The sequence below is a fragment of the Mchenga conophoros genome, linkage group LG14 (genome assembly GCF_057382185.1).
Source record: "Mchenga conophoros isolate Kocher_MC1m ecotype Shallow Benthic linkage group LG14, M_conophoros_male_GT1.1, whole genome shotgun sequence".
Classification (NCBI taxonomy): domain Eukaryota; kingdom Metazoa; phylum Chordata; class Actinopteri; order Cichliformes; family Cichlidae; genus Mchenga; species Mchenga conophoros.
In genome coordinates, this window is record NC_140539.1 from 25,769,312 (window position 1) to 25,795,369 (window position 26,058).

A 26,058-nucleotide genomic window follows, 5' to 3' on the forward strand; every position below is an offset into this window, starting at 1 on the left:
GAGAGAGGAAAATACTGCTGTCAAACGTGTTTGCTCCTCTTTTCATATTGAGCTTGCTGAATAAAACCTTTTAAAATCTAACAACGCTTTATTATTTGATTCATATAAAGTGTTTCCTGCTACTTTACTGTCAGAATGTTTTCACGTTTACGATCAAACCGCACTGTCTGTCTTTCATGGAAGTCTCTGCTGATCCGTAGTATGAATCGTTATGAATCGCCTAGCAGGTGAATTCCTGTGAACTTGGGAGTGCCATTTTTTTTTCTTACTGTTCTTGCTCCCCTCCCTTCCCCTCCTCTCAGTCATAGAAACTCCCCAGCGCGCACAGAGGCGCTTCAGACGCGTTCAGTGCCCCGCACGGGAGTCGGTTAGTAACTTTCGTAACTCCGGTTTCACAAACCTTTTGTTGATTCCGCGCTGAAAGCACGTTAATTTTATCAGTTTCGCTAAAGAGGGCCGCCACTCGAGAGGGCAGGGAGGATGAACGGATTCTGCATTGGATCGACTGATTAAAGGTAAGTTGGAGACACTAATTAACCTGTGGAAAAAATCTTTTAAAATCTCGCTAAAAAGCTCTCAGTTACACGCCTCTTTATAGCTATACGCATTTTTGCAGACAGAAAAACACAGTTAAAAAAAGAAAATTGTGAATAAAGATTCTGAGAAGATTAAAAACAAATGTGGTCTGTAAAGGCACTGCTGCTGCTTAACATTGTTGCCCTTTTATAGTAGTTTAATTGCAACATTGTCTTGTAATTGGGGCATTTCACCTCAGTGAACATTTACAAAAGGGCTGTTTCTCTCCTCACTGGCTTGCTTATGTGTGTTCTTTAAGTTTAGCTGCCAGTATCAGCACTAAATCCCTGTTAATGATTAAACTCTGGGAATTTGGACACCACACTGAGTTCTTTGATATTGATTGGTATCTCTCTCTTGTTTGTTTTCAGGGTTTTTTTCCTCCCGACTCCGTGAGCTTGTGAGGTTGGACACGAATAGGGAAAAAGAGACGCTCGCATTTCAACCATGGATTATGGCAATGATGTAGATTTGTCCAACAATAATATCATGCCTTTGTGGAAACTCCGCACTGATAACAGTAAAAGGCCCCAGGACTCAAGCAATCCTAAACTGCGGCCCCACAGTTGCCACATAAATGGGGTCATGAAGACAAACTTCACCGAGGAGGACAACAAATGTTCCTTTACCTTGAGCCAGCCTGCTGAGAGACTTGTGGTCACACCCCAGTGTGTTGACAATAACACAGCGGTGTTAAAGCATGTTTTACATAAACCCTCAAAGAAAAACAGAGTGGTTCGAAGCATCAGCATCAGCCACTTCTCCAATGGACGCTTGTTGTCCAAATTTAGGTCTGAGGATAGCAAATCTGCTTCACTGGACAATAGGGTATATAATAGGAACTCTGATGGGGTGAAAGCGAGTAATGGGGAGATGATATGGCCTGAAAAGCATCTCTGGGATTCACAGACATGCATGTCCTGTCCGTTAAGTCAGAGTTCTCAGAAGGGCCAGATCGCATTTCAGAAGAATTCACCTTCAACAGAAAATACTCCTCTTAATGGTTCCTCACCTGTCTTTTCACCAGACACTCCTAACAACAACTACAATCAACCTGAACTGTCCTCCCTTTCATCCACATGCAGCTCATCTCCTCCAACCCATCGCATGCTCACCCCCTCCTACAGCTCCACCTCCAGCATCCCCTCCCTCAACTCCTTAACCTCCTCAGACCCCCCAACCCCTCGATCTCCATCGCCAGAAGACAGAGGGCAGGCACTGCTCAGTCAGTCCCAGTCATCCTCACCTATATCCCCACAGGACACCAGGCATACCTCTTCATCTTCTTCCATGTCCTCCACATCACCCTCACCGTCACTCTCCCCATCCATCTGTCCCTATAACGGCATTGTCCTAAGCACCCATAGCGCGGCTGCTCTCAAGATGGGCACCCAGCAGCTTATTCCCAAGGGCTTAGCATCCGATATTCGGCAAAGCAAGGCACCTTCCCCTGGGACACAAGCTCAAGGATCGGCAGGGCTGCTGGGATGGGATCATTCCAAACGTTCCTTGAAAGCCCTGAGCATGGTGGAAACTGGAAGCTACTTTTCTACAGGAGGCCACAATGAGGGGGAAGATGGTGAAAGTGAGAGTCCAGGGGCTCTTAGAAGAGGCTTGAGGAGTACATCGTACAGGAGAGCAGTTGTGAGTGGAGTAGACTCAGAAGTATCAACAGCAGATCCCAAAGGCCATCGGCTGTCCCAGCCCGTCATCAGAGGGCTAGGCAGGGATAAATTAGATTCACTAGTTAGCCCAACAAGTCCTGGCTCTATCAGTCTGCCAAGTGTTGCAACCAACAAGCCTGACAGCCCCATGACACCCAAAGATGTCAGCACCAAGAATTCAAAGCCTAGCCTTGGAACGGAAAAGACTAAAAGCAATGGGAAAAACAAGGTGAGTAAATCAGTTTCAAAGAAGAGAGTGGGTTCAAATTGTACGTGTTAAGAAATCGCACATATTTAACACATTTGTCATTCACTTATAGGGGAGTAGGAGAAATTTTAATATTCGAATCAATGTCTTAATATCTAGAAATTAATTTTAACCGTGTTGTTTTTTCAGAAAACAGTTGAAAAAACATGAAGTTTATATATAATATAATTAATAGAATGAATTATTGTGTATTTTAGTATATTCAGGTGACTTCAGAGAACAAGCTGTAGAGAAGTGCCATAAGTGATCAATTTTAGAAAAGCAAGCCTTTAGCAAATGATATTTGTCAATGAATACTGTGTGAACTTTTGGCATTACTTTCCCCCCCGTTCTGCAGCACATTAAGATTTCTCAACTCGGCAACAATCCCTCTGATGGTTTTATATTTAATTGTGCACAAAGATTGCTTCATGGTGGACTTTTGTTATCTGGGGGAAGGGGGAGGGGTAAAGCTCAAATTGGAAAATTACAACACAACCAGTAAAAGTACAGTGGAACAAGCTTGGTGGCAACAGCCGCAGAGGTTAGAACAAGGCCTTACAAAGAAACGATTAATGTGGTTGATGGAAGACATGACGCAACGTGACACATACACTTAAACACACTGAGGCTCTGTAATTAGACAGGGGTCACTGGAGGAGGCAACTTGCAAAAGGGTACGGACAGGTAGTGAACAGGTGAAACAAGTTTCTTTCTTTAATGGTTTGCATGTGTCCCTACTTGGTTTTTCAGAGTTCATTAAACTCATTATGCTGTTTTTTTGTCTGTTTCAGAGTCCAGATAAGAAGAAGGTTTTGACCAGTCAGCTGACTTTTGACAGCGAGGGTGAGAAATTCTGTTTGCGTTTCTGTGTTATATTTTTGCTATAAAAGATCAGAATAAAAAAAACCTGTGATTTTGCAGAGGAAGAGCTTTACCAGAACTACAAGGAGAATGCATTACATAATGACTCAGATGAGGATCCCGATTCCAGGGAACCCAAACCCGATAACAACATTGTAGTGCAGTACAGGCCCATACGTACCTCCTGGAGCCAGCTTAGTGTGGTAAGACATAACACACACAGGCACAATAGTAGTCTCTGTTCTTCCTCTTATATTTTAAATCCTTTCTGGATCTTGGAGTGTGGTTGTGTAGTTTTGGAATGCTAGTGCTCCAAAGAATGCTGTCATATCCAGTTTGGCCACCATCTGTACCCATCCTCCCACTGTTTTCTGCTTTCCTTTGCCCCTCACTTTGTTTATCAGGGAGTACAGGAGCAGTTTGTCAAGGGCTTGTGCAGGCTGGGAGTCAGACAGTCAGCCAGGCCCACAGGAAGTCTTGGAAGCACTTCTGGGATTAATGCCAATGTGTTGGCAAACTCTGTACGCTCGTCAGACTGCAAATATGCCTAAAATGTTGCCTCCGGGGAGAGTTGTGGTGGCTTTGCATTACATAATGTAGTTAGTGATTGGAATTGAGCAGCAGAGGAATATAAGGGGAACTGGCTAATTTAGCTTTCTACTAATGCAGCCCCATCTGTTTGTTTACTGGTAGAAGATGGAACGTGTGGGAGCAAAAGCAGGCCATAGCCCAGATTGAGGAATTGAGGATTGTACTGTCTGCACATGGTCTATAATAAGTAGGAGATTGGACTGAAGGCTGAAAACATTGTAGAGAGACTTTTTGTTTTGTTTATATTTATGTCAGCCAGACACTAAAGTGAACTGGGCACAGACTGCCCAGGATTCTGGCAAAGTAAGCGTTCTTTCTATCACAGCTGCTTTACAGCTGTTCGTCTTTGTGAATGCGTTAGAGCCTTCAGCCTGTGATCTAGTTCTGAAGAATTTTCTTCACCCTACAGATTCAGGAATACTTGTGTGATTGGTCACTGTCCTGGTGTGACGGGAATTTTTTTTTTCCAGTGGAGCCGAGAACCGAATGTACAAGTTGTCATCTTGTGACTCTTGCTTAATCCTGAATCTGAGCAGCTCCACCCTTCTACTATCAGTGTCTCATCTTTTTGATGAAATGTCACATCCCAGAATTATCATGGTTCTAAGAATTACCATTCACTCTTTCAGAAGGTGCGGCTGTTTTGGAGCTAACTTGCGCAATTGTTTCTAAATTACCTGAAGGCAACCTGATCAAGTGGAAAAAAGGAATAAATAGTTGCCATTTTATAATGACACCTGATTAATTATGCTCAATTTCAACCAGAGAAGGACGATGCTCAATTGGATAAAACCTCTTTGCTCATACAGAGCAATTCAAAAATGGGCTGCCAGGAAAGTAGGAGCAATATCTAGTAACACTGATGGCTGTATGTGTGAAAGAAATCAAATAGTGTGTGTTTGACCTGCTTCAGGTTTATTTGTTCTCAGTGTTTGGAGAGCTGCGGGGCAGATACTCCTGCAGGAGTATCTCTTCCTTATTGCTTTGCACAAAAATGGGTTGAGGAGCTAGTGCAAGTAAGGGAAACTATCTTCAGGATTTTTCATTACTTACATGTATCGGTAAAGTATAATGTGGTTGAGCCCCAGGTCATATTGATTAAATCTGGTGTAACGAAAGAAGGTGTTTATTACTCAGCCTCATATTCAGTTTGACAAAGCCACAGGCTGATTAATTCAATAGCACTCCGCACCCAGTCCCTTTCAAAACGTTGCTTTGTTTCATTCTCATTCAAACATCTTTCGACCAAAGCTCTCCAGCCACATACCAATGCAGTTTCCTTTCAGCTATATTCCACTTTCAAAATGAGCAGAAGTGGTTCCTGTTTAATCTTAGTGTTTGGATCCAACAAATTTCTATACTCCTGTAGTGTTTCTTGCAAAGACTGCCTTTCTTTGTGCTTCTTAGATATGAAAAAAAAAAAGCCACAGCCTACACCTGTGCTCTGATTGCATGTAGTTAAACAAGTGTCTATCAAAAATGATGCAAGAAATGTTTCTGACTTATTGTTCTGTTTAGGTTAAGAAAAGTGGCCTGTGTGAGCAGATAAGTCAAGAAGAACGCAAAAGACAAGAGGTACGAGTCGTTCTTTCTAGCTCATTTTAAGTTATTTTTTCCGATTCATACTTTAAGTACTTAGATGTGTAATTAGTTTAAACGCATACCTCATGTGATTGAAACCCAGGGTCATCGTTACCAGGACCTAGTAGGATGACAGAATCCCATATATCTGACTTTTATGTTTCCTCTCGGTTGATGTGTCTCTTGCTCCTCCTTAGGCCATTTTTGAGGTGATCTCGTCGGAGCACTCCTATCTCCACAGTCTCGAGATCCTGATCCGCATGTTCAAGGATTCTCCAGAGCTCAGGGAGACCATGACCAAGACTGAACACCATCACCTGTTCTCCAATATCACTGATGTCTGTGAGGCTAGCAAAAAGTGAGTGTTGCTGTTTTGTAAGTACATTTGTTATCAGATGAGCACCTTTATTCGTCTTCATATTTGGTAGTCATGCTGTTGGTTTAAAGAATTTGTTGGTTTAGAGCAGGCGTATCAAACATAAGACACAGGGGCCAGAATTGGCCTGGGAAAGACTTCTGTCCGGCCCACTGAATGGCTTTGGAAAAGTGAAGGAGGACATAGATTTTAGACTTTAAGTTGTTTTACAGCTTGGCCTACTGATAAAGACCCCCCCATCCCCCCCCCCCCCCCCCATAGTAATTTGTACTACACTAAAGTAATTTATTAGTAGATAAACAATTAAATACCATAAAAGTTCCAGTTTTTTCACTTCTATCTACTATAGAATATGTATATTTTTCTACTACTACTTGCTTGCTCATAGGGCGTCATATGAGTGTTGGGTTTTCTCTGAATCTATTATTGTACGATCTACCTTACAATATAAAGCGCCTTGAGGCGACTGTTGTTGTGATTTGGCACTGTATAAATAAAATTGAATTGAACTGAATTATTATTGGTCCACAGTAAAATAAATAAATAATAAACAAAAGTACATTTTTTTTTATGAATTCACAAAAATCTTCAGTTTTGTGATTACAGGTGAGCTATCAGAAGTTTCTCTGTAATTTTACATTTATTTATTCTTGCTGACAGATTTCTTTCATTTAGTACAGCAGCATTTCTTTATCATGTTAAAAAAAAAACTGAGACTTATTCATGCAATTGCACTTGCTTTTCCTGAAAGATTTTCAATGTGTTGTTAAATGTTTTTACATTTATACAAAGGGGAGTTTCACTGGTCCGGCCCCCTTAAGATCAAAGTAGGCTGCATGTGGCCCACGATTTAAAGAGTTTGGCATCACTGATTTAGGGGAATTGGTTGGTTGTTTAATTTTTAGGCTTCAGGTCTCTTTCATCACCTTGGTTTTGCTTAATTAGCTGGATAATTTGGCATGCTTAACTATCCAGTGTATGCTAATACAGACTTTCAGCTACTCTCCTCCCTTCAGTAAGGGTTGTTTTCATTGTCAAAGGATTTGTGTTTACGCTGCGCTGAGCTCTTTTCTGGATGCGAGTGTAAGTGAAGTCGCATGCTGATTGACGAAAAGCAGACATGGAGAAGAAGCAAGGGGCAAATTGAGTGAAACGACAAGGAACAAAGAAGTCTTCCTCATAATTATGGTTGCATTGTTAAAGTGAACATTCCTCACTGATTGAAAGCACTGAAACAGGCTGCATGTCTGGGGGTTTTTTATGCGTCTATGAAAAATTGCTGCTATGGATCCTCTGAGGTTACCTGTCCATCATGACTTTATAGTTCACTGTTTAATAACATTCCTGGCCACGTAGCATGACCTTCCAAAAATCGTATAAAGTGATGGAAACAATCATGCATGAGAGGCCATGAAAGCTGAGACTGATGAAAACTGTGATGGCTCAGCAATTACTCTGGTGGATCCGACTCCATTATTTCTACGAATGATTGGCAGAGCAGTTTCTGGCCGCCAGTTGCTCTTCCTCGAGTTTATCTCCGAGGCCACTTTTAGATATGACATCATTTCTTAGACGCTTTCCATGATATCAATATGACAAAGGTTGAATGTTCAGCTGCAATTCAGCCTGTTAATATTATCACATCAGTGTTTCTATATGATGGTAAAATTCTCTCAAATCACTGTTCACTTTTAGTGCAGTCCTGTTTCTTCCTTCACCTGTTTTAGAAACATGTGATTTCACTTTGGTTAAGACCACAATTAGCACAAGATGTACAATACTTTTAAGTAAATCACTTCAAAATCAAGAGTATTTTGAATATGATAATCCTGATGTTTAATTTTCAAGTTTGACTCTTTAATCAGATTTGCATTAAAATCTCAGATTAAAAAAAATCTGAGCATGAAATGAGATTATGCTGTCATTTTCCAGTCTCCTAGGGCCCTTGTTGGTTTGGGGCTAAAATGCAAAAACAACCAAATTATCTTAATACTGCTCAGTGAGATGTGTGTGTGCACATATGCATAGAAACTACCAGTTATTCATGACATTTGATGAAGATTACAACTTTACATGGAAGATTTCACCCCTGGTATATAGTACACATATACCTGGTGCATCTCCAGTACGCATACGTCCTCCTCAATATTTTTACATCATACTAATATGTTTGAATTTCTTGAGAATCATCTTACACACAGGCCAGACACAGTAATGAGAAACTACCCTTGATACTTGGGAAGGCAGATCTTAAGATACACAGAGCCCTGTAGCACTGGTTAAACCAGATGCTTTACTAGGAACAGCTTTGAGGTTATTATCTTAAAACATACCTGAATATCAATCTATTTTCAGCCTTCTGTGTAGTCTGTGTGTGATAGCAAGTAGGAGGGCTGTTGTGTATTTTATATGCAGATGTGTTACTGATTATATTTGACTTGTGTTCTTGGGCTATTACATGCTTTAGTCCCACCACATTTCATAAATCGGACTGTATTCCTAATGCAGCATCTGTGACGCAGTGTATAAAATGAGGAATTCTTCTGCACTTGGAGGTAGACCAGATTTCATTTCACTTGACTTCACTCATGATCCTCGATTAGAGGTCTAAGTTTGAATAATTAAATTATTTTACACTGTTGATTTGACTCATTTACCGTGACCTCGATCCTCCTGAGGACATCCATCAGGAGATGCTTTGCCTCAGAATGAACAGCTTTGACCTGTAAATGTCCCAAATACATCGTTTAGGATGTGAATTAGCATGTGTTTCTTTCTTTTTTGTTATCTCGTGTGCACATGCCTTCATCAAAAGGTTAAGCGTACTGGGTCAGGCATGGGCACAAGGCTACATAGCCACAAAAAGTTTTTTTTTTCCATAGATAGTCACTGTGTGTGTATGTGGAGTAGGTATGGGGGGTCTGGTTAAAGGCTCTAGAGGTGCTTCTGCAGATGAGCAGGAACCTGTTCCAGCTTGGTCAAGGTCCACATCCTGTGTCTGTGCAAGTTTCCTGTTTATCACCTTAGTTGGACATGTGGCATGCCTTTTGAAATGGCCATCTGCTGCTGCTCAGGAAGAGGAAAAGCCTCTGTGTTATGGCTAATGGCTTGCTATGTCTATTTTAAGTGGTGGAGAGTTCCTCTTTTGTCATCTTATGGTGACTTTAGAAGTAAGTTGTTGGCAGCTCTCCTTGTCTACCGGACGTTGTCATTTTACTATTCTATATTATTCCTCAGTAGGGAATGACTCAAGTTAGTGAGTCACACTAACCTTTATTCTTTCACTTTGGTGTCTAGGTTTTTCAAGGAACTGGAGAAAAAACATGAACAGAATATAGTGATCGATGACATCACTGACATCGTTTGCAAGCATTCCCAGTCTAGCTTTGATCCATATATTACATACTGTTCCAATGAGGTCTACCAACAGAGGACCCTGCAGAGGCTGGTGTGAGTGACCGAGCAATCACACACATATACGCTCTTATCTTATCATTCGTGGATTTGATCCAACATGGCTGTTCCACTTTTGCCTCGACCAAGTTCACTTTTTTCACCCAGTGCTGCATCTGCCTCCTTATTCCCATACAGCTCCAAGAATCCAACATTTAAGGAGGTGCTGACCAGGATAGAGGGCCACCCTGACTGCAGGAACCTCCCCATGATCTCCTTCCTTATCCTGCCCATGCAGAGGATCACTCGCCTTCCCTTGCTCATGGATGTAAGTGCACTGAAAACATACAGCAGGGCTAGCTTAGGAATTACAAGACTGCCTCTTGCACAACAGTTTGTTTATCTGTGTTGCCCTTGTTAAGTCAACACATGGTTTGTTCTAGTGTTAAAGATCTTTCTTTGACCTTACATAATTCTTTAATAATCTTAACTGATTTGTAATGTTTTTCTTCTTCTTCACTTTCATGCTTACTTTGGCAGAGCATTATTCCATTTTTGCTTTGCTTCCCTTTCTTCCTTTCGCTTGTTCTGCTTTTATCCCCCTCTTCTCTTCCTTCCGTCATTGTCTCCTTAGGGACCTCTTGGGTTTATGCTTTTACATTTGGAGGGTTTGGATCCTGAGAAAGTTTGGTTTCCATTCATTTCTTCCCACAGCTTCAATATGTGATCAGGCTGCTGAGAGTGACGTGCATGAGTCCAGTGAGCTGTTGTGGGTTGTTGTGAACTAATGACTTTAATGTGTGTTTTTAATTATACAACCTGTGTGAATCCATGTTTTACAGACAATTTGTCAGAAGACAGCCAAAGACTCACCGCAATATGAAGCTTGTAAGAAGGCTTTACAAGCAGTTAGCAAGGTGAGGGCACTGTTAAACAAAAGTTCAATGTTAATGGCTTGCACCTTTGTTAAATTATTTAACAAAATTATTATTGACGTACGGTTATTATTTAGACAATTAGTTTGTAAAACTAGAGTAACAGTTCCTGTTCTGTTGTATCACTGTGAGCCACAACAGGAAATGATTAATTACTATGCAAAAAAAGCTAATCTAGCTTTCTTGTACTCTTAATTTTGATATGTGGATATGAAATGACAAGCAGAGTGCCTGCATGTTGACGTTTTTACACATTTTATGTGTGTGTGCATTAATAGGTGGTTAGAAAGTGCAATGAAGGAGCTCGGACGATGGAGAGAACAGAAATGATGTACACCATCAACTCTCAACTGGAGTTCAAGATTAAGGTATGTGGGTTTTTTCAGTTTTTTGGCAAGCAAAAATATTTTTGATTAACAAATGACAATAATAGAATAGCCCTTTATTGTCATTGTACGTGTACAACAGGTTTGTTCATCACATAGTGAATTCTGAAGTAAGTTGGATAAAAGAGAAAATAAAAGTTTAGAAAAATTATACCTTCAACTGCTGAAAGATAAATTTTTTTTAATTGCTTCGGGCTTGGTTGCCTAGCAACAGACATATCATTCATACACTTTGTTATGAAGGCTGCTAGAGCTAGCTAGATAAGGTTGCTAGAGGAATATAAAGGGAACTGTAGTTAGATAAAAGGCAAGTAATTATCGCAGAGCTGAATGGGTCGGGGATGGTTATTGAGCCGTGGCAGAGTGGAGGACGGACCCGTGGACAACTGGATGAGTTGCTGGCTGTGAAAAGCATTACGGCAACTTTAGCTGAACGGAGCAGAGTACAGAGTGTGGAGAACTAATCCAAGTAAGCGAACGGTGAAATCTGCAGCAGACCAGCTGAGTCAAATGGGTTTCAGGTGTGAGGAGGTAAAGGGATGCACACTGTGGAAAAATTTGAGAAAAATTTACAACTTACTTTCTTCAAGAAATTCCTACTGCTATTGTTGCAGCATGGGGTCAAAATGACCCTCCCTAGTAGTTCTAGGGTTAAACAGATACTGGTGATGGATGTGTATGGTATGCACCGATATCACTAGAGTTCAAAGGCAGTTAGGGAACGGCAACCCTCTGGAAAGACTCCCATGACATTATCTGCTCCTATGTTCTCCACCACATTCAAGAAAACCTGGCTGACTAACCACAAGACTAACTGGTCAATGATAACACATCTCACTGAGGCTTTCCTGTTATGGGAGACTGCAGGGAAATAACATGAGGAAAGAGCTAGTCTGTCACCCTTAACTGTAACAGTGTGCTTGTCCCAGTTAGGCTTCATTAACATAACATGTGTTTTGATGGCGTGACAAAGTGGAGTTTCTAGAGAAAATTCGTGCAGGCTTGTGAAAAACATACAAACTCCACACAGAACAGCTCTGCCTGGGTTTGACTCATGTACCTCTCACTGTGAGGTGGTAGTGTTAACCCACCATGTTTTTGTATAGAGTTGTATGCCAAGTGTATCACAGTCAGTTTTAATGCTAATAGGCCACATCTGCTGATCATATTTAGCAAGTGGTGCATGCTAACACGTATGTACACGTATCTGTCAAAAAGAAGAACTCACCCCTGTATTGTCATGAGTATCGACAGTAAACACGGGGTTTGGTAGGTTTAAGTGTGCGTAAGCCATGTGGGAAATTGCTGTTGGCACATTTGGAGCGCACGGATGCCTAGTGAACCGTTTTTCATTCTCCAGCTGTTCATCCCCAACATTACAGACATTTTAAAATTTCTTTGATTAATTAGATTCACCATCTTCCCCTGTTCACCATATTTTCTTTCTTATGCTCCTCTAGCCTTTCCCCCTGGTCTCATCCTCCAGGTGGATGGTAAAAAGAGGGGAACTGACTGCATTTGTGGACAACAACATCTTTTACAAGCGAACATCACGGCAGCAGGTCTATTTCTTCCTCTTCAATGACGTCCTCATTGTCACCAGGAAGAAAAGGTGAGTCTCGTCGAAGTTGTAGAGAACTGCCAGGCCATGCATGGGAGGGTCTGCATCTGATTTACTTGGTGTGAGTTTGAGCTTGGTCTGCTGGCTCTGCTCATAATTCACATGTCGTGGCATGTTGAGTGTGAAAGTTTAACCGTAAGTCTTCAGGTTTTCACTGCGTGTGAGCACTGTATGTGACCGAGATCCTGAGTGCAGGGTGTGTAGATTTGTCTTCTCTGTCGTCATGTTTGAACTCGTCCTGGGAAATGAGCCTGTTTAAAAAAACAAAACAAAGCAAAACAATATTTCTGTGCAAACCGAAAGCAAACCACGAGAAGTGTTGGTAGCAGGTTTAGAGACCGTTAAAGGAGTTTGATGCCACCGCAGATGTAGACTGCACTTCCACCCTGGCAACATTATCACGTGTGTTTTTAGGTAGATCAGGTGCAGATACCTGAACCTGTTGCTATTTGGCACTATGAGAGTTTTTTTTGGCTCTTGACATGTCTTGTTGCCATGAATCACCTGGAGCTGTGAAACCTGCTCTATTGTCAGACCCGTCAGTGAGTCTGCTTTCCTCTTCCCCTATTTCCTCTAGTTTTAGGCAATACCATGGAGAAAAGAAAAGAAAAAGAAAAGCTATAAAGAGGACATCCTTGATATGACTTTCATTTGTGTGTTTGTGTGTGCATGCGTGCGCCTGCTTGTCTGTTTTTGCCAAAACAAAAATTCCCGGCCATCTCCTTAGTGTCTGGAAGTAATAATCCCGCCACTCGCAGACTAAGAATTCCTCAGAACTGTATAAAAGAAAAGAAACGTTCCATATGATATTTTTCTGGGAATCTGATCTGCCACGGCAGACTCCAGCAGTGTGTGGTGTCAAGCCTGTGTTTGGAAGACGGATTCGGGAAAAGGGAGGGCTCCGGAATCATAGTGTGTATTTATGTGTGTGCGTACGTTTGGATGGGGGAAGCTGTTATAATATTGGTTTGTACTGTGGAGAGCGCTGAAGTCCAGCTGTGGCACGCTACTCTGCTGCACTCCATCTGCAGTAATCCAAACAAAAGCTCACCAGGGGCACACAAGGCTATCCAGGCACTCCTAGATCACAAGCGCTTGTAGGTATAATGGCAGAATGGCCTTTTCTGTTGAAATTAAGACTTATAGTTTGAGTGGTATATTTTGCAAGTTCAGTCTTGTCTCACTTTAACATTTTTAGGATTCTGTCAAAACCACAAGAAAGGGGTGAAAAGGTCAGAGCCAAAGCACTTACTTACACAGTAGGCTAGAGAAAGCATAGGCATGACCTTAGAGCCATTTGAGAGTGTATATATAACCCTGTGCTATCTGAAGAAAGAAAGGCTAAATCTGTTTGCCTGTCATTTGACTCCATGTATTCAAAAGTAACTAAGCTGTTTGTAAGTTTTTAGTATGCTGTGTGCTTACCGATGTTCACTATTATTTTTATAATCATCTTAGATTTGTACAGTTCCACACATAAAACATGATATCTGAAAAAAGTTAGTTGTTTTTGTACATCACCCACTGCTAAATCTGTAATGGAGAGGACAATATAGCCATTAAGAAGAGACGAGACAATCTTCTTGTTTTATTGACTTTAAACTATGGACCATCCCTTTGTCAGGCTGGGCCTTGTGTCATGCACTGGTAAAGTGTTGCTCTGCTGGACTCTGGCTCGCAGGAACACTTACATAACACTCCAGCTGGCTTCGTTCTCATCCCCCCCATGTTCCTGTGTAAATGCTGGGCATCATCTAAACATTAATTCATGTTGAGATTTCCATCTATTCTTTTTATTTTTGCTTTTTTTCTCTCATTCTTTTCCTCTTGATCTTATGGTTTGTTTGTGTTTTTTGCTGTATGTGCCTGTGTCTAGTCTATTCTCCTTTTTTTTTGGGTCATAGGCTCAGCTTTCAGCATTATACTCTTATTTTGTGTGTGGGCACGTATCCATTTACATGGAGTTCTATCTCAACATGTCTTTAAAGGTTTATATTAGTTTTGCTTGTTTCTTGAACTGTTTGTTCTTTATTACAGCTGTGATAATGAATTTTTCCTGCTACTAGAAGGGTGTGTGTGTGTGTGTGTGTGTGTGTGTGTGTGTGTGGGTGTGGGTGTCCAGGAAAAGGAAAGCCACAACTTGGGTTTTCTTTATAAAATTGTTTAAGAATTTAACGTTTCTCTCCCACATGTTGACAAAGCATATCACGGCGATTCCCCACCTCAATTCATCTGCCATTTGGCAATGATCTGACACACATGCAAAAAAACTCAAACCTCAAGCATGCAGTTTCCCCACCCATCGCATTCCCAGTGTCATGATGTCAATGGCATTCCAGGCATTTCACCTGTAGGTCAGTCAGGAGCCAAAAAGCTAATGATGCTAATGGCGTGTTTGATGTTTTATCTTGTTAACGCTTCATTTTTGTGTGTTTGAAGAGATTCAAATTCCAAACACTATTTTAGTATCTCTAATTGCAATTAATGGTCACATTTGAAGATTATCTTAGATTGTTTTAGGTGATTAAATTCATCGATTTAATTTTTCAGCCAAAAAAAAAGATAAAGTGAAATGCAGCTTAACTTGTTTGTCAGCTGAGTGGAATTCAAAGGCTTTACCCTTACATACGAAAAAAAAATCTGTGTAGGAATTGAAAGACGTTTGTTATTTCCGTTATCCATTCTGCCCATAGGCATGCCCAGATCACGTTACAAGTTACAGACAGCTGGGAACAAATGTTTGGTGGGCCTTTATCAGCTTGTTTTGATGCTCAATTTTTTTTTTCTTTAAAAATTACACACATACAGGAATGTGTTCATACACGTACACAGAATAGCTCTAAATGGAGAGCACCAGACCTTCTTGAGAAATAACTGTCACAATATAGCTTTACGATAAAGGGTTCAAAATATCTTATAATAACTGGAAAATTTGCTGAAGCACGCACGCACGCACAAACACACACAGACACACCTCTGTTGCCTCCATCCTGTCACTCTTTGTCTGTCCCTCTAGGGTTCTCTTCCTTTTCCTACTTTTCTCTTATCAGTAACACTTTCCTGCTTCTATTTGTTGCATTTGCTCATATCCCCATTCCTGGATAAGTGTTGAAATGACAATTAATGTGCATGTCGAGGTCAGAGAGCTCAGGAAAAGCATTTTTTTTAGATAAATAGAGTATATAATATAATATAATATAATATAATATAATAATGCAGGCAAAGCAGAAATATTCACATAATTCATGTTCCTTCAGTCGTGAAGGGCAGCAGGCCTGTCACTGTCAACAGTGGCAGTCTGACTTCCTCAAATATAATCTCCATTCCTCAATGAGCATAGGAGATAACAGAGGTTAAAACTGACATTACATAGTTAAAAATAGGTTTTGGTAAAATGCACATTTTGAATCTGGAACGATAAATGGACTGTTTAGGGTAACTCAACATAATGGTAGATGATTATCCTGCTTTTGTAATCACTCGAATTATACCTCTAATGCTCAGCAGAGAACATTTTATTTTTCAATATCTGACAAGTATGAAAAATCTAACCAGTAATCATGAAAAGTTGACTTTTATTAGTTCATTTTCAGTCTTTTGTTAAGCTAAGCTAACTAACACCATTCTATAGACACGAATTGCATTCTAAATCTGCAGGAATGCAAATTTCCCGTGGGTATCATATTATTATTATTATTCCTTTAAACAACTCCTTTAAGAAGTTGTGAGAAGTGTCTAGTCACAGTTAGATTTGTGCTTGTCTTACATCCATCTTATACACAGACACACAGTGCAGTGTCTCTTAAAGCTACCTCTTCCAAGAAGTGTTACGTAGTGGGGAAAAAGGTTTTAACTTGTGGGTGATAGTTGGAGAGTAGGTGTCGGTTAAACCTTGTGAGCCTCCCAACCATGACTGGATTCTCAAAGAAGTCACAACCGTGAGTTTCAGAGTTTTGTGTGGAAAATCCATGGAGCATGCCTCTGCTGCTTGGCTTTGGCACTCACTTTACATCATGTATAAGTCAGACGTGCTCACTGCTGGCATCTGTTTGAGTTTATGTAATGCACAAGCTAGCTGCTGTCCAGTAGCTTCTCGGCTTGGCTGCTGTTTCAGTCTCAGGTTGATAAAACATGAGCTGGACTTCAGCTCCTTAACACTATGAATACACACACACACACACACACACACACACACTTTCTCTTCAGGTTCAGTGCCATGTCAGGGGTGCAGTGTTTCACAATCAGCTCCAGATGTTTCTGACCAACTGCAGCTGCTACTAGATTTTTTGAAAAAGTCGTGGGAAATGTAGGCATGCAGTTAAACAAGCAAAAACAGAGTGCAGTCGTAGGATATATAGACAGTTGCACATTTGGACTTTTGATTGGAACCAAATCTGAGGGATAATTGAACATTTTCTTCATTAAATACCATAGTACAGTCTTTCCCACTTCATGATTCATAGAATTGTATGGCTTGCTTTGTAAGTGATGTGGACTAAGTACACTGAATTTTCATGCAATGATCACTTTGTTGTCTTTCTTGTCAGTGAGGACAGTTACACTGTCATAGACTACGCTCTGAGGAATCAGATCAGTGTGGATTTTTGTCAACCCAGCGATTTCAACCGGTCACCGATCAGAAGCACCACCAGCATGCTGAGCTCACGGCAAGCTGGCGCCAACCACCTCTTTCGACTGAGTTTCCCTAGCAACTGCTCTGGTGACAAGGTGACCATGATCGTTGGAACAGAGTTGCTGTAAGTGCTTTTTTTTTGTAACCTTTGTACCTCTTAAATGTGCTGTTTTCGTTTCACTTGCATTTCACTTGTCACAGATTTATGAGGCATGGCGATAAGGAACTATGAGTCATTTTTGACTCTCATTAAAACACTCATGTGTATTCTATCATCATTTTGGGAAACTAGAGTAGTCGTGTGATTTCACTTTGAACCACACAATAAGGCTCAATCTCTTAAAATTTTAAGACCAGCATGTCTACTCTTCTCTGCGAGGGAGCTTGGATCAAATTTCTGCTCCCTTATCTTTTCTGTATGTGCTCCAATACACCTTTTAACTTCAAGCAAAGAAGATTCATGGTTCTTATTTTATAGTCTCTTTTTGCACCATTACAAGTCACAGGGATATTTTGTTACTTAAGGAAGAGATGGGCGCACTGTTAAATAAAGTCTGCTGTTCCATTATACAGTCGTACTGTCTGGAGTTGTACTCTGAAACAGACTGGCTGTATCAGATGATTGGGTTGGAATAAAGTCAACAAAACAATCATGTATTCTAAATAGAAGCGGCTCTCTTTATTTATAGTCTAAGGGGTTGGTTCAGAAATTTGTCGCATGTGCCACTTAAATATTTACTCACAAATACAGTCAGTGTAGCTGGAGCTTTGGATTCTGTGTCTTAGTACAACAAAAATATTTAAAGGCTGCTTGTATAACCCACACAAACAAAAGGGATCAGCTATGCACTGGGCTTCCTGCAAGGTTTATTTGTTCTTTTGAGTACTGGGAGCTGCAGCTTATGCACACATGCGCACTTCGATGAATGCACAGGCGTTTGCGCACGCATCTTGTTGCTGTGGTTTGATACTGTAAGGAGTGTTTTCATATGTACGGGGCCGGTTCCCCCTCATTCCTGTGTAGTTAGAGAACCTCCCTGTCTGTTGCCTTTACAGAAGCTGTGGTTTCTCTGTGTAGGCTGTGTATATGGCACGTCTACACTGCAAATTGCAACCTTAAAAATGTCTTTCGACTTGTACCGTTTACTGTTTATAATATTATTGCCTTGTTTTGGTGACTACAGGTGTGCAATTACATTTTATTGATAAAAATACTACATGTTTAAACCTGGATTTAGTCAGCAATAACTAAACATGGATACCTTACAGCAAGCCATCAAGTCAAGCATTCAAAAGATTAATAGTTATTTTTCAGTCCTGATGGAAGTTGGCCAGTACAGGCAAATAAGTGCGAGGGTTTAAAGTTCCAGGGTTAGATGACCTACAGAAAATGAATCTGTTTTCACACTGGATGAGTGTTTTTTGGTTATTTCTAAAGTTACAACCCCACCCTAATACCATTCTCAGCTCAGGGTAGCAGATTCTGCCGAACTGCCGACACCTCTTGCGTCAGAGGCATGCACACAAGGTGTCACTGACGTACCGGCTGTAATCTTAGAAGCAGAGCGATAACAATTCTCTCTAAAGTCCTCATTAAGAGGTTTGGGGGGTGGCAGTTGCAAGTCAAAAATTTGTCTACCAGGAGCCTGTTTCCCCACCAAACATTGGTTTAGGTTCTTAAAAGTAATTCATAATGACTGTTATCGGCAAAACATTAACCAAGCGAATTTTAAAATGACAAGTGCTTTAAGCATCCATATGTGAGAGACCGGTCTGGTTTTAATTTATTTCCTTTTGACTTTTTGCTTTCACTTTAATTTCAGTTTTTCCAGAGTAACTTTGCTTGTTTCAGTTAATTTTTTACTGTTTCAAAATGTTTAGTTTTAGCTTAGTTTCTGTTAGTTTCAGTGATAGTTTGAGCCTTTATTAATTATTGTATGGGAGGCAAATGTCTAAGAAGAGGTAATAGTGCCAAATTAAGAAAAACACATCGATCAGTTTCAGAATAAAGTTGAAATATGGAGATTAAAGTGGTCGTTTCAAGTCAAACAACTCCCAAAGCTTAAACTCTCTACAAAATGCCTCGTTTAGAGTAGTTACTGAAATCAGTGCTTCATAAACCAGTTTTAGCAACGAGGAAATAATTTCTCTTTAAGCACATAAACACAGTGTGGTGATAAGTGTAAGGACATTGGAGATATGGTGCAGAAAGCTGCATCAAGTCAGCAGGAAAAACAACACAAATTTGGAAGTGCAAAATAAAATGGCTGGCAGTGGACAGATGCAACGATACTGAGTTTTTAATTTTTATTTTTTTATATCCTCATGGAGTCAAGAGGATATATCTTTTGAAAAGTTGGTCGACATATTTTACCAACTCCATCTACAGAAGGAGTTTTGTACGTACAGCAGCAACTGTAATGACTTTAAACTTGAAATGCTATTTTGAGAATAATCTCCAAATGAGCACAAACTTGTTAACTCGGCTCATCGTTTTGCAGACTAAACATGATGTGATTAATGAAGAAAATATTCAACAGATTATTGGGTAATAAAAACGACTGTTTCCAAAACACGACACCTCACACAGTACGTCATTAAAACAAAAGCCTTCATTTTAAATGATTTGTTTCTGCACTTTTACTAAGTGCAAAAACCTGGCAAAGTATCTGCAGTAGTATTATGTAATAGTACTATGTGTGAATGCACGGGAGGCAGATTCAGTGGACTTCCTTAAATGCACCGCCTGCTGATGCCTTGACCTACTACTCTGGCATGCATAATTGTGATCCCCCACCCAATCTGAGTGCCTCCTCTATGTAGTATAGCTTGTTGCGGAAACCCCCTAGACTCCCTTTTTGATGTATTTGGGGCCCTTGGCTCAGATGATGAGATGTGTGGGTATGTATGTGGAGGGTCAGCGCTTCACTCACTGTAGTCCTGAATGAGCTAAGAAGAGAGGAGGTTGGGGGGGGGGGGGGGGGCACTCTGGCAACTGTCCATTGTTACAGTGGTTTCTAGTCATTGTTGAAGTTGTTGCCTAGCAACAATCCACTGCCAAGCAGGCTTTTTCCCACGACTATCCTTCCCCCTGCCTGCAACTTAACTCTTCCCGATTCTTCCTCACCGTCCTGTCTCATCACTTCAACAGCAGCCAATGTCTTCGCTTTGTTTTGTTTTTAAATCAGTGGATAAATTCCTTTTCCTCCATTCATTCATCCCAATTTGGCGATTTAACCCAGCCTGACACACAGTGTTGTTTCATTAGCCAGCCTGTTTACGAGCTAAATGAAGCAAATAAGACAGATAAATAGATGCTGGGCCTCGGAAACTGGTGTCACAGTGGACATTAACATGACTACAGGATCTCAGAATATAAACTTAACCACTTTTATAAAAATTTTAAACACAAGTCCATAAAATATTGTTCGATAATTCTGTTCACCCGGGTGACTTGATCTTCATTTTGGTGAACAGTAATGCAGAAACTTTTTGAAAGTACTAGTTTATCTATAAGACTCGGTTAAATGACGTAAAATTGTGAAAATGTTCCATTTAAATAAAATTCTGACATTATTTGCATGACAAAAAACAGTTTTAGGTTCTCATCGAGTAGCCTGCATGCCAGTTTGTGCAGCCTGTGAATGCAATAAGAAAAGATGAAGCATCCACTATTCATTTCATACTGGATACAAAGCAGCACAGGAAGAGCCCCAAAAAGCATTTTTGTTCAGTTTAAACATTTGTTCCCTCCATCATAGCTGACTAAATGTCCTAATATTACACACAATATTATGCCACAGTATCAAAATAAAACAACCACTATGAAAATGACATCTTCCAACATAAGTCACCATCTTTTGAGCAGATTGAATGCAAACACTAAAACAGGTCGATGTGTACATTTTTCTTTTGTGGCTCTCACTCACATGACTGACATAATGAAATATTATACAATAATTAGCAAGGTACGAGGCAGTTTCTTAAAGAGGCAGTGCAATCAAATAATTTGCATACATCGTTTACACGTATTGGATGAGGTTGGTCCCAATCATGTTTTTTAATCTTTCCAAAGTGAAAGCCTAGACATGCAGCTGCTAACTGGATAGGGTGGGGCAGGGACTTGATTTGCTTTTCCTGTCACTGTCACAAAAGTGCTAACGACAAAATGCAGGTCTGTGCATGATTTATCTGTTAATGAGTGTTAACACAAATATACAAACATTAAAAAAAACAAAAAGAAAAAACCCTTCTCTATATTCTCCATATTCCAAAGGGAAATTCCACACATTCTGACTCGAGGCAGGTCTGTTTTTGTTGAAATGAAACTGTGGAAATGGACTGTTATTGTCAGTGTGGTTATTTCTGCTTTCAGTTCATTTTTTCTCTACCTGCCGACCTTTTAAGCTGATGCCTTAGTTTAATTTGAGTATTTTGTGCAAGGTCTAAGAAGCTTACATACAACACAATGACCTCTAACCTTAGCAGCGATGTAATGCATCAGGAATTCACACAGACAGCTGGATTTGAGATGGCACAGGGACCTCAGTGTGGCTTGTTTTGCTGTCTGTGGCAGTGTTTATGATTCTCCTCTTCTCTGTCTGTGCCCTCTTCCTTTTCTTTTCTTTTCTGTGTATCCTTTTGTTTGCTGTGCTCATGTCAACGTGTCTTTCCCATGACCTTGATGCTGTGTCTCGTCGTCAGTGAATAGCTCTTCTCTATTAGTGAAACAGAGACGCTACAGAGGTCTGCAGCAAAACAGTTCTGCTTGTCAGATATGCAGCTACAACACAAAGCAGCAGAGATTATGTGACGGTCTCTACCAGAGACTGTATTCCTGTTGCACTCTGGTTTTCTTACTCTTTCTACTTTCATTTTAAGTGATAATAATGAAGAAAAAAAAAGTAGTTGCAGATTGTTCCCCTTGGTTTGGGAAATTCCCTGGCTGCGTTGCTCCGTGCTGAGATATGCCGCGTTTCAGTCTGAGAAGTAGGAATTGTACCCAAATACTGTCAGTTAAGGGTGGGAACAGGAGCGATCGGAGTAAACAAACTGACAGGAAGGAAAGAAGATGTAAAGATGAAAAGCAGTAGCGTGCTGCTGAAGTTGTCAGGGGATGGAAGATTAGAAAGTCATTTCTTCTTATCTGTAATATGTAAAGACATTTTACAATGGAAAAGGAGTGAAACAAAGTCCTCTGGATTTATGATGCTCGCCTAGAGCCTGTGCTTGTTATATTTGAACCCATAAATGAAAGTGGGTTCAAACGGGCATCTCAGCAGCTTTAGTGCGAGGTGACTTGCTGTGATTGTTTGCACACATGTATCTGTATCTGGCATGCACCTCCAGCTGTCAGAAGCAACAACTAACAGCTGTCTTTCCCCACAGAGCAACTCGAATGAATGTAAAGAACCTGCATCTTTAGCACAGAAATGAACAAAGGCAAAACTCTGTCCTATTTTTAAAAAGGCCATCAAGTGACAAAAATGCAGGGTTGCTTTCAAGCACACCGACAGGTGATAAAGAGAGGTGATTGGTTCAACAGTTGATCGTTATGAAATGTATCCACCAAATCCAAAGGTCACACCGTGTGACAGGCATTGATATTGCAGTGTGGGTACGCCCCGTTCTCTTAATTTCACGATTTTATTAAAAGTAATTGTTATCCAATCTCTACTGACCTATATCATTGTCAAGTTAGTTGTTGACATGGCCAAGATATTTCCCCCCTGAAAAGAACCAGAACAGATTGAAATGCAGTAATGATGTCTGACTCATGGGCTTCGTCTCTTCACGTCCCGTTTGAGGCCCCTGTGAAGAGGGTCCATACAATTGTGCATTTTGTTCTCATCTGCAAGATCCAGGGCCAGCAGTGCTGAGTCACAGAGGGCCTCAGCAAACCCCCGCAGGTTCATTTCCGTAGGCTTCTTTATCTCATCCTCTCTCCCTTTCCAAATCCTTTAGAACAGGTGAAATGAGAGGTGGATTTTCATGGAACCTGATCTGTGCAACTCCGCCCACTTTTCCTCGCTGTGAAACTCAAACAAGAAAGAAAAAAAGCAAAGCAAAGCAGGGCAGTTCTTTTCTGAGAACAAGCCTTTGTGCTTGTTCCCTTCAGTTCCCTCTGACTACAAAACACACCTCTGTGCCCTCTCAATAACACGGGACAGAGGATAGCGAGGGAACACTAAGCTTCCTGTGCGGCTCACACTAGCCTGTAAAGCTGTTTGCGTGCAACTCCACCTCATTTTATTTTCTTTAAGTTGATTCTGACCGCCCTTTGTATCTATGATACAAAATCTGAACAATAAAGCATCTTCGACTGAAATTAAAGCAGCGAGGAACTCCCATAGTAGAGCAAAATTTTGAGAGTTGTGGTGTTATTAAACTTTGGGAACACTATAAAGTCCTTTAATAGTTCCTCATGTGCCATTACGTTTTCTTTCAGGAATGAGCGTGCTCGGTGGATCAGTGCTCTGAACAATAATGACAACAATAAGAAGACTCAGGACCGAACCAGTGAGTTTCCACAACACATAAATCACATGGACGCTCTGTCCTGACTTTTCTATTTAGCCTGTTGCGCCACCTTGTGGTTATGAGTTGAAACAGTTTCCTCATGCTGAGTTGGTTGAAATTAGCCTGTCAAAAGATATTTAAAGTGCCAGTGTGACTTCTCTAAAATGATTCGGATGTGCTCTTTCAGATCTCATGCAGGTGGAGATGATCAGAACTTACACCGCCAGGCAGCCAGACGAGTTGTCTCTGCAGGTGGCTGATGTGGTGCTTGTCTGGCAGACTGTAGAAGATGGTATGTCAGCTCTCTCTGCCTCCCTCATATCTTCATATATCCTCACTCATACTCTTTAATATTCCTCTCATTTTCCACCTTCCTGTTTCAACGGTTTCCTTTCATCATTTACTTTTACATACTCTCCATCTCTCTTTCAAAGTCTGCATTTACTTTTTCCACATAATGGATCTGATACCTGTTTGAAGATGTGGTTTCACATCTGTGCAAACACATGGAAGCCTTTTTCACATTAAATAACAGACAGAACCAAAAAAAGAAGAGCCAGTAAAAGCATAAAGTACCACACAACACATTCTTCTGTTTTCATTTAAAGCCAGTTTCTCTTCTTAGGCTGGTACGAAGGCGAGCGGCTGCGTGATGGAGAGAGGGGATGGTTTCTAAGCGAGTGTGCTGAACCAATTACATGCCAGGCCACTATTGAACGCAACATGCAGAGAATGGACCGCCTGCAGGGCCTTGAGACTAATGTGTGACAGGACGATGAGCAGACTGCTTAACCTACATGGGGCTTTTCCCTGGCCATTAGTGAACCCTCAACACACCAGTGACCTGCCTTTTTAAGCACTGAACTCAGACGAATGAGTTCAATAACCATACCACTGACCTGTCTCCAGGGGACAACTGGACATCTATGAGAGCCTTGCGGCTGCTAGGCCCTCACAGTGGAATAAAGATGGAGCCACAATCATCAATAAATATCAGCCACACTGTCTAAGTTTCAAAGGAAAGACTAAAAACAAACACGTGGAAGACGGATTTCCCTAATAACTGATTTGTCTCTGTGCAGGTGGGACATTTTGACAGTGGGATCTGTCACACTGATTAATTCCCTAGCCTGGTTAGTAAAACTTCACACCCACAGCCAAAGTCACTGCTTTTTTAGCACCCTACCACACAGCAATAGCTGGTATGAAATTTGTAAATGCTTTTTTTTGTTGTTGTTCATTTACAAAGAATACGCTTTATAATGTGCAATTAAAATGAGAGTACAGTAATACTGTAAGAGGTAAAACAGGCTAAATTGTGTGAAACTAACAGCAGCCTGGCATGCGCTCTGTTAATGAGGCTTCTCAGGCCATGTGATTGAAGCTTTGCCAGCATCTTGTTGATTGTGAAAGTGATAATAAGGAAGGAGGGTGTGATTGGCAGCTTATGTAAAGTGTGTGGGTTAATGTGGAAACTCCTGTGAGTGTTTAATCAGCCTCTGATGGCATGTGAAACTATGACAATATTTGCAACAGAATACAAAGTGGTGTACGTTGAGCTGCAAAAGAGAGACGAGCTATTTGTCTGAAGCTTAAGGCACTTTGTGTAAATAGCAGAATCCATTTTCTTTTTTTTTCTGGATTATATTGAAAACAAAGTAATCTGTATATAATCTCCTCTCTCTTATGGGTTAAGTGCATAACAGAAGGTAGTCTGTCTACCCTCTTGTCTCCTGTTAATGCCACCATCATGAATCAATGATTCATTCATGTCACAAATATTATTAGACGCTCCATTCACTCAATGATTTTGATTGTTTGAAATATTTTACAAGCACAAATACACAAGATCGGTCTCAGACACAGGTATATGCAGCAGCCAGCTACAACTTTAAAATCATCTTGAGCTGTCTGTGGCATTCATATAGGTGTTGCTTTGACACATACTTAAACTGCCCAAAGAGTAGTTTAAGTATGTGGTATAACACAGTATTAGACAGGTGGCTTTAATGGCGTGGACTGGCACTGATACTGGGTGTACACCCTCCCACCCCTTCATATTTATTGTGTTATAGAAGGATGGTAAAATTAATTTTGTGTGCTGATGGCAAGATCGGAAGATAGAGAACAGCCCTGCTCTTAATGGTATTGCCCAGCATGAGTCATCTTTTTAGTGTTGCCCAGCTAAAGAAGAAAAATGACTTGGTCAAAGGATGAAGATAACACCATCTATCAAGCCAACTGCTCTGGACTCAGTCCAAATGACAACCATAACTGTTGAGCCACACGAACCAAGCTATGGCGGTCGGCAGTGCTGCCATGAGGAAGGACACAAGTATCCAGACTTTCAAAGAGAACAGCTTTGCATTTGCTCTCAGGGAACATTAGCTTTGGCACCACACACATAAGCAGGAGCCGGTCTTGTTTAAGTCATTTCCTCTCTTGTATCTAGTGTAAATTACCTTTGTACATGTAAATATGTAAAACGGCTTAAAATGTGTAATGTATGTTTTCGTAAATACAGATTATATTGAAGCAACTTGATTATTCAGCCTTCTATATTTTTAATCAGCAACTCCTAATAAAAGCTGAATTGCCCATCATTTAGTCTGATCAATGACTTTTTTCTTTTTCCTTTTTTTTTTTTACACATCAGCAGAGACCACTCTAGG

General features: G+C 40.7%; 1 protein-coding gene across 1 annotated transcript; it reads left to right on the forward strand.

Moving 5' to 3' along the window:
- Positions 1 to 308: 308 nt before the first annotated feature.
- Positions 309 to 25,989, forward strand: LOC146559838 (rho guanine nucleotide exchange factor 26-like). Its single transcript, XM_085243623.1, has 15 exons — positions 309 to 515; positions 948 to 2,469; positions 3,282 to 3,333; positions 3,412 to 3,554; positions 5,461 to 5,517; positions 5,721 to 5,881; positions 9,197 to 9,349; positions 9,491 to 9,620; positions 10,135 to 10,209; positions 10,506 to 10,595; positions 12,074 to 12,225; positions 16,782 to 16,991; positions 23,316 to 23,386; positions 23,574 to 23,678; positions 24,012 to 25,989. The coding sequence occupies exons 2-15, from the start codon at positions 1,024 to 1,026 to the stop codon at positions 24,152 to 24,154; spliced, it is 2,988 nt and encodes a 995-aa protein (XP_085099749.1). The 5' UTR covers positions 309 to 515; positions 948 to 1,023; the 3' UTR covers positions 24,155 to 25,989.
- Positions 25,990 to 26,058: the final 69 nt, after the last annotated feature.

Excerpts from the sequence above, each read along its gene's own strand:
- LOC146559838 (XM_085243623.1), top strand. The coding sequence starts at position 1,024 with ATGGATTATGGCAATGATGTAGATTTGTCCAACAATAATATCATGCCT. Across the intron at positions 5,518-5,720 it reads AAGAACGCAAAAGACAAGAG|GCCATTTTTGAGGTGATCTC; the intron begins GTACGAGTCGTT and ends GCTCCTCCTTAG. Across the intron at positions 23,387-23,573 it reads GAAGACTCAGGACCGAACCA|ATCTCATGCAGGTGGAGATG; the intron begins GTGAGTTTCCAC and ends GTGCTCTTTCAG.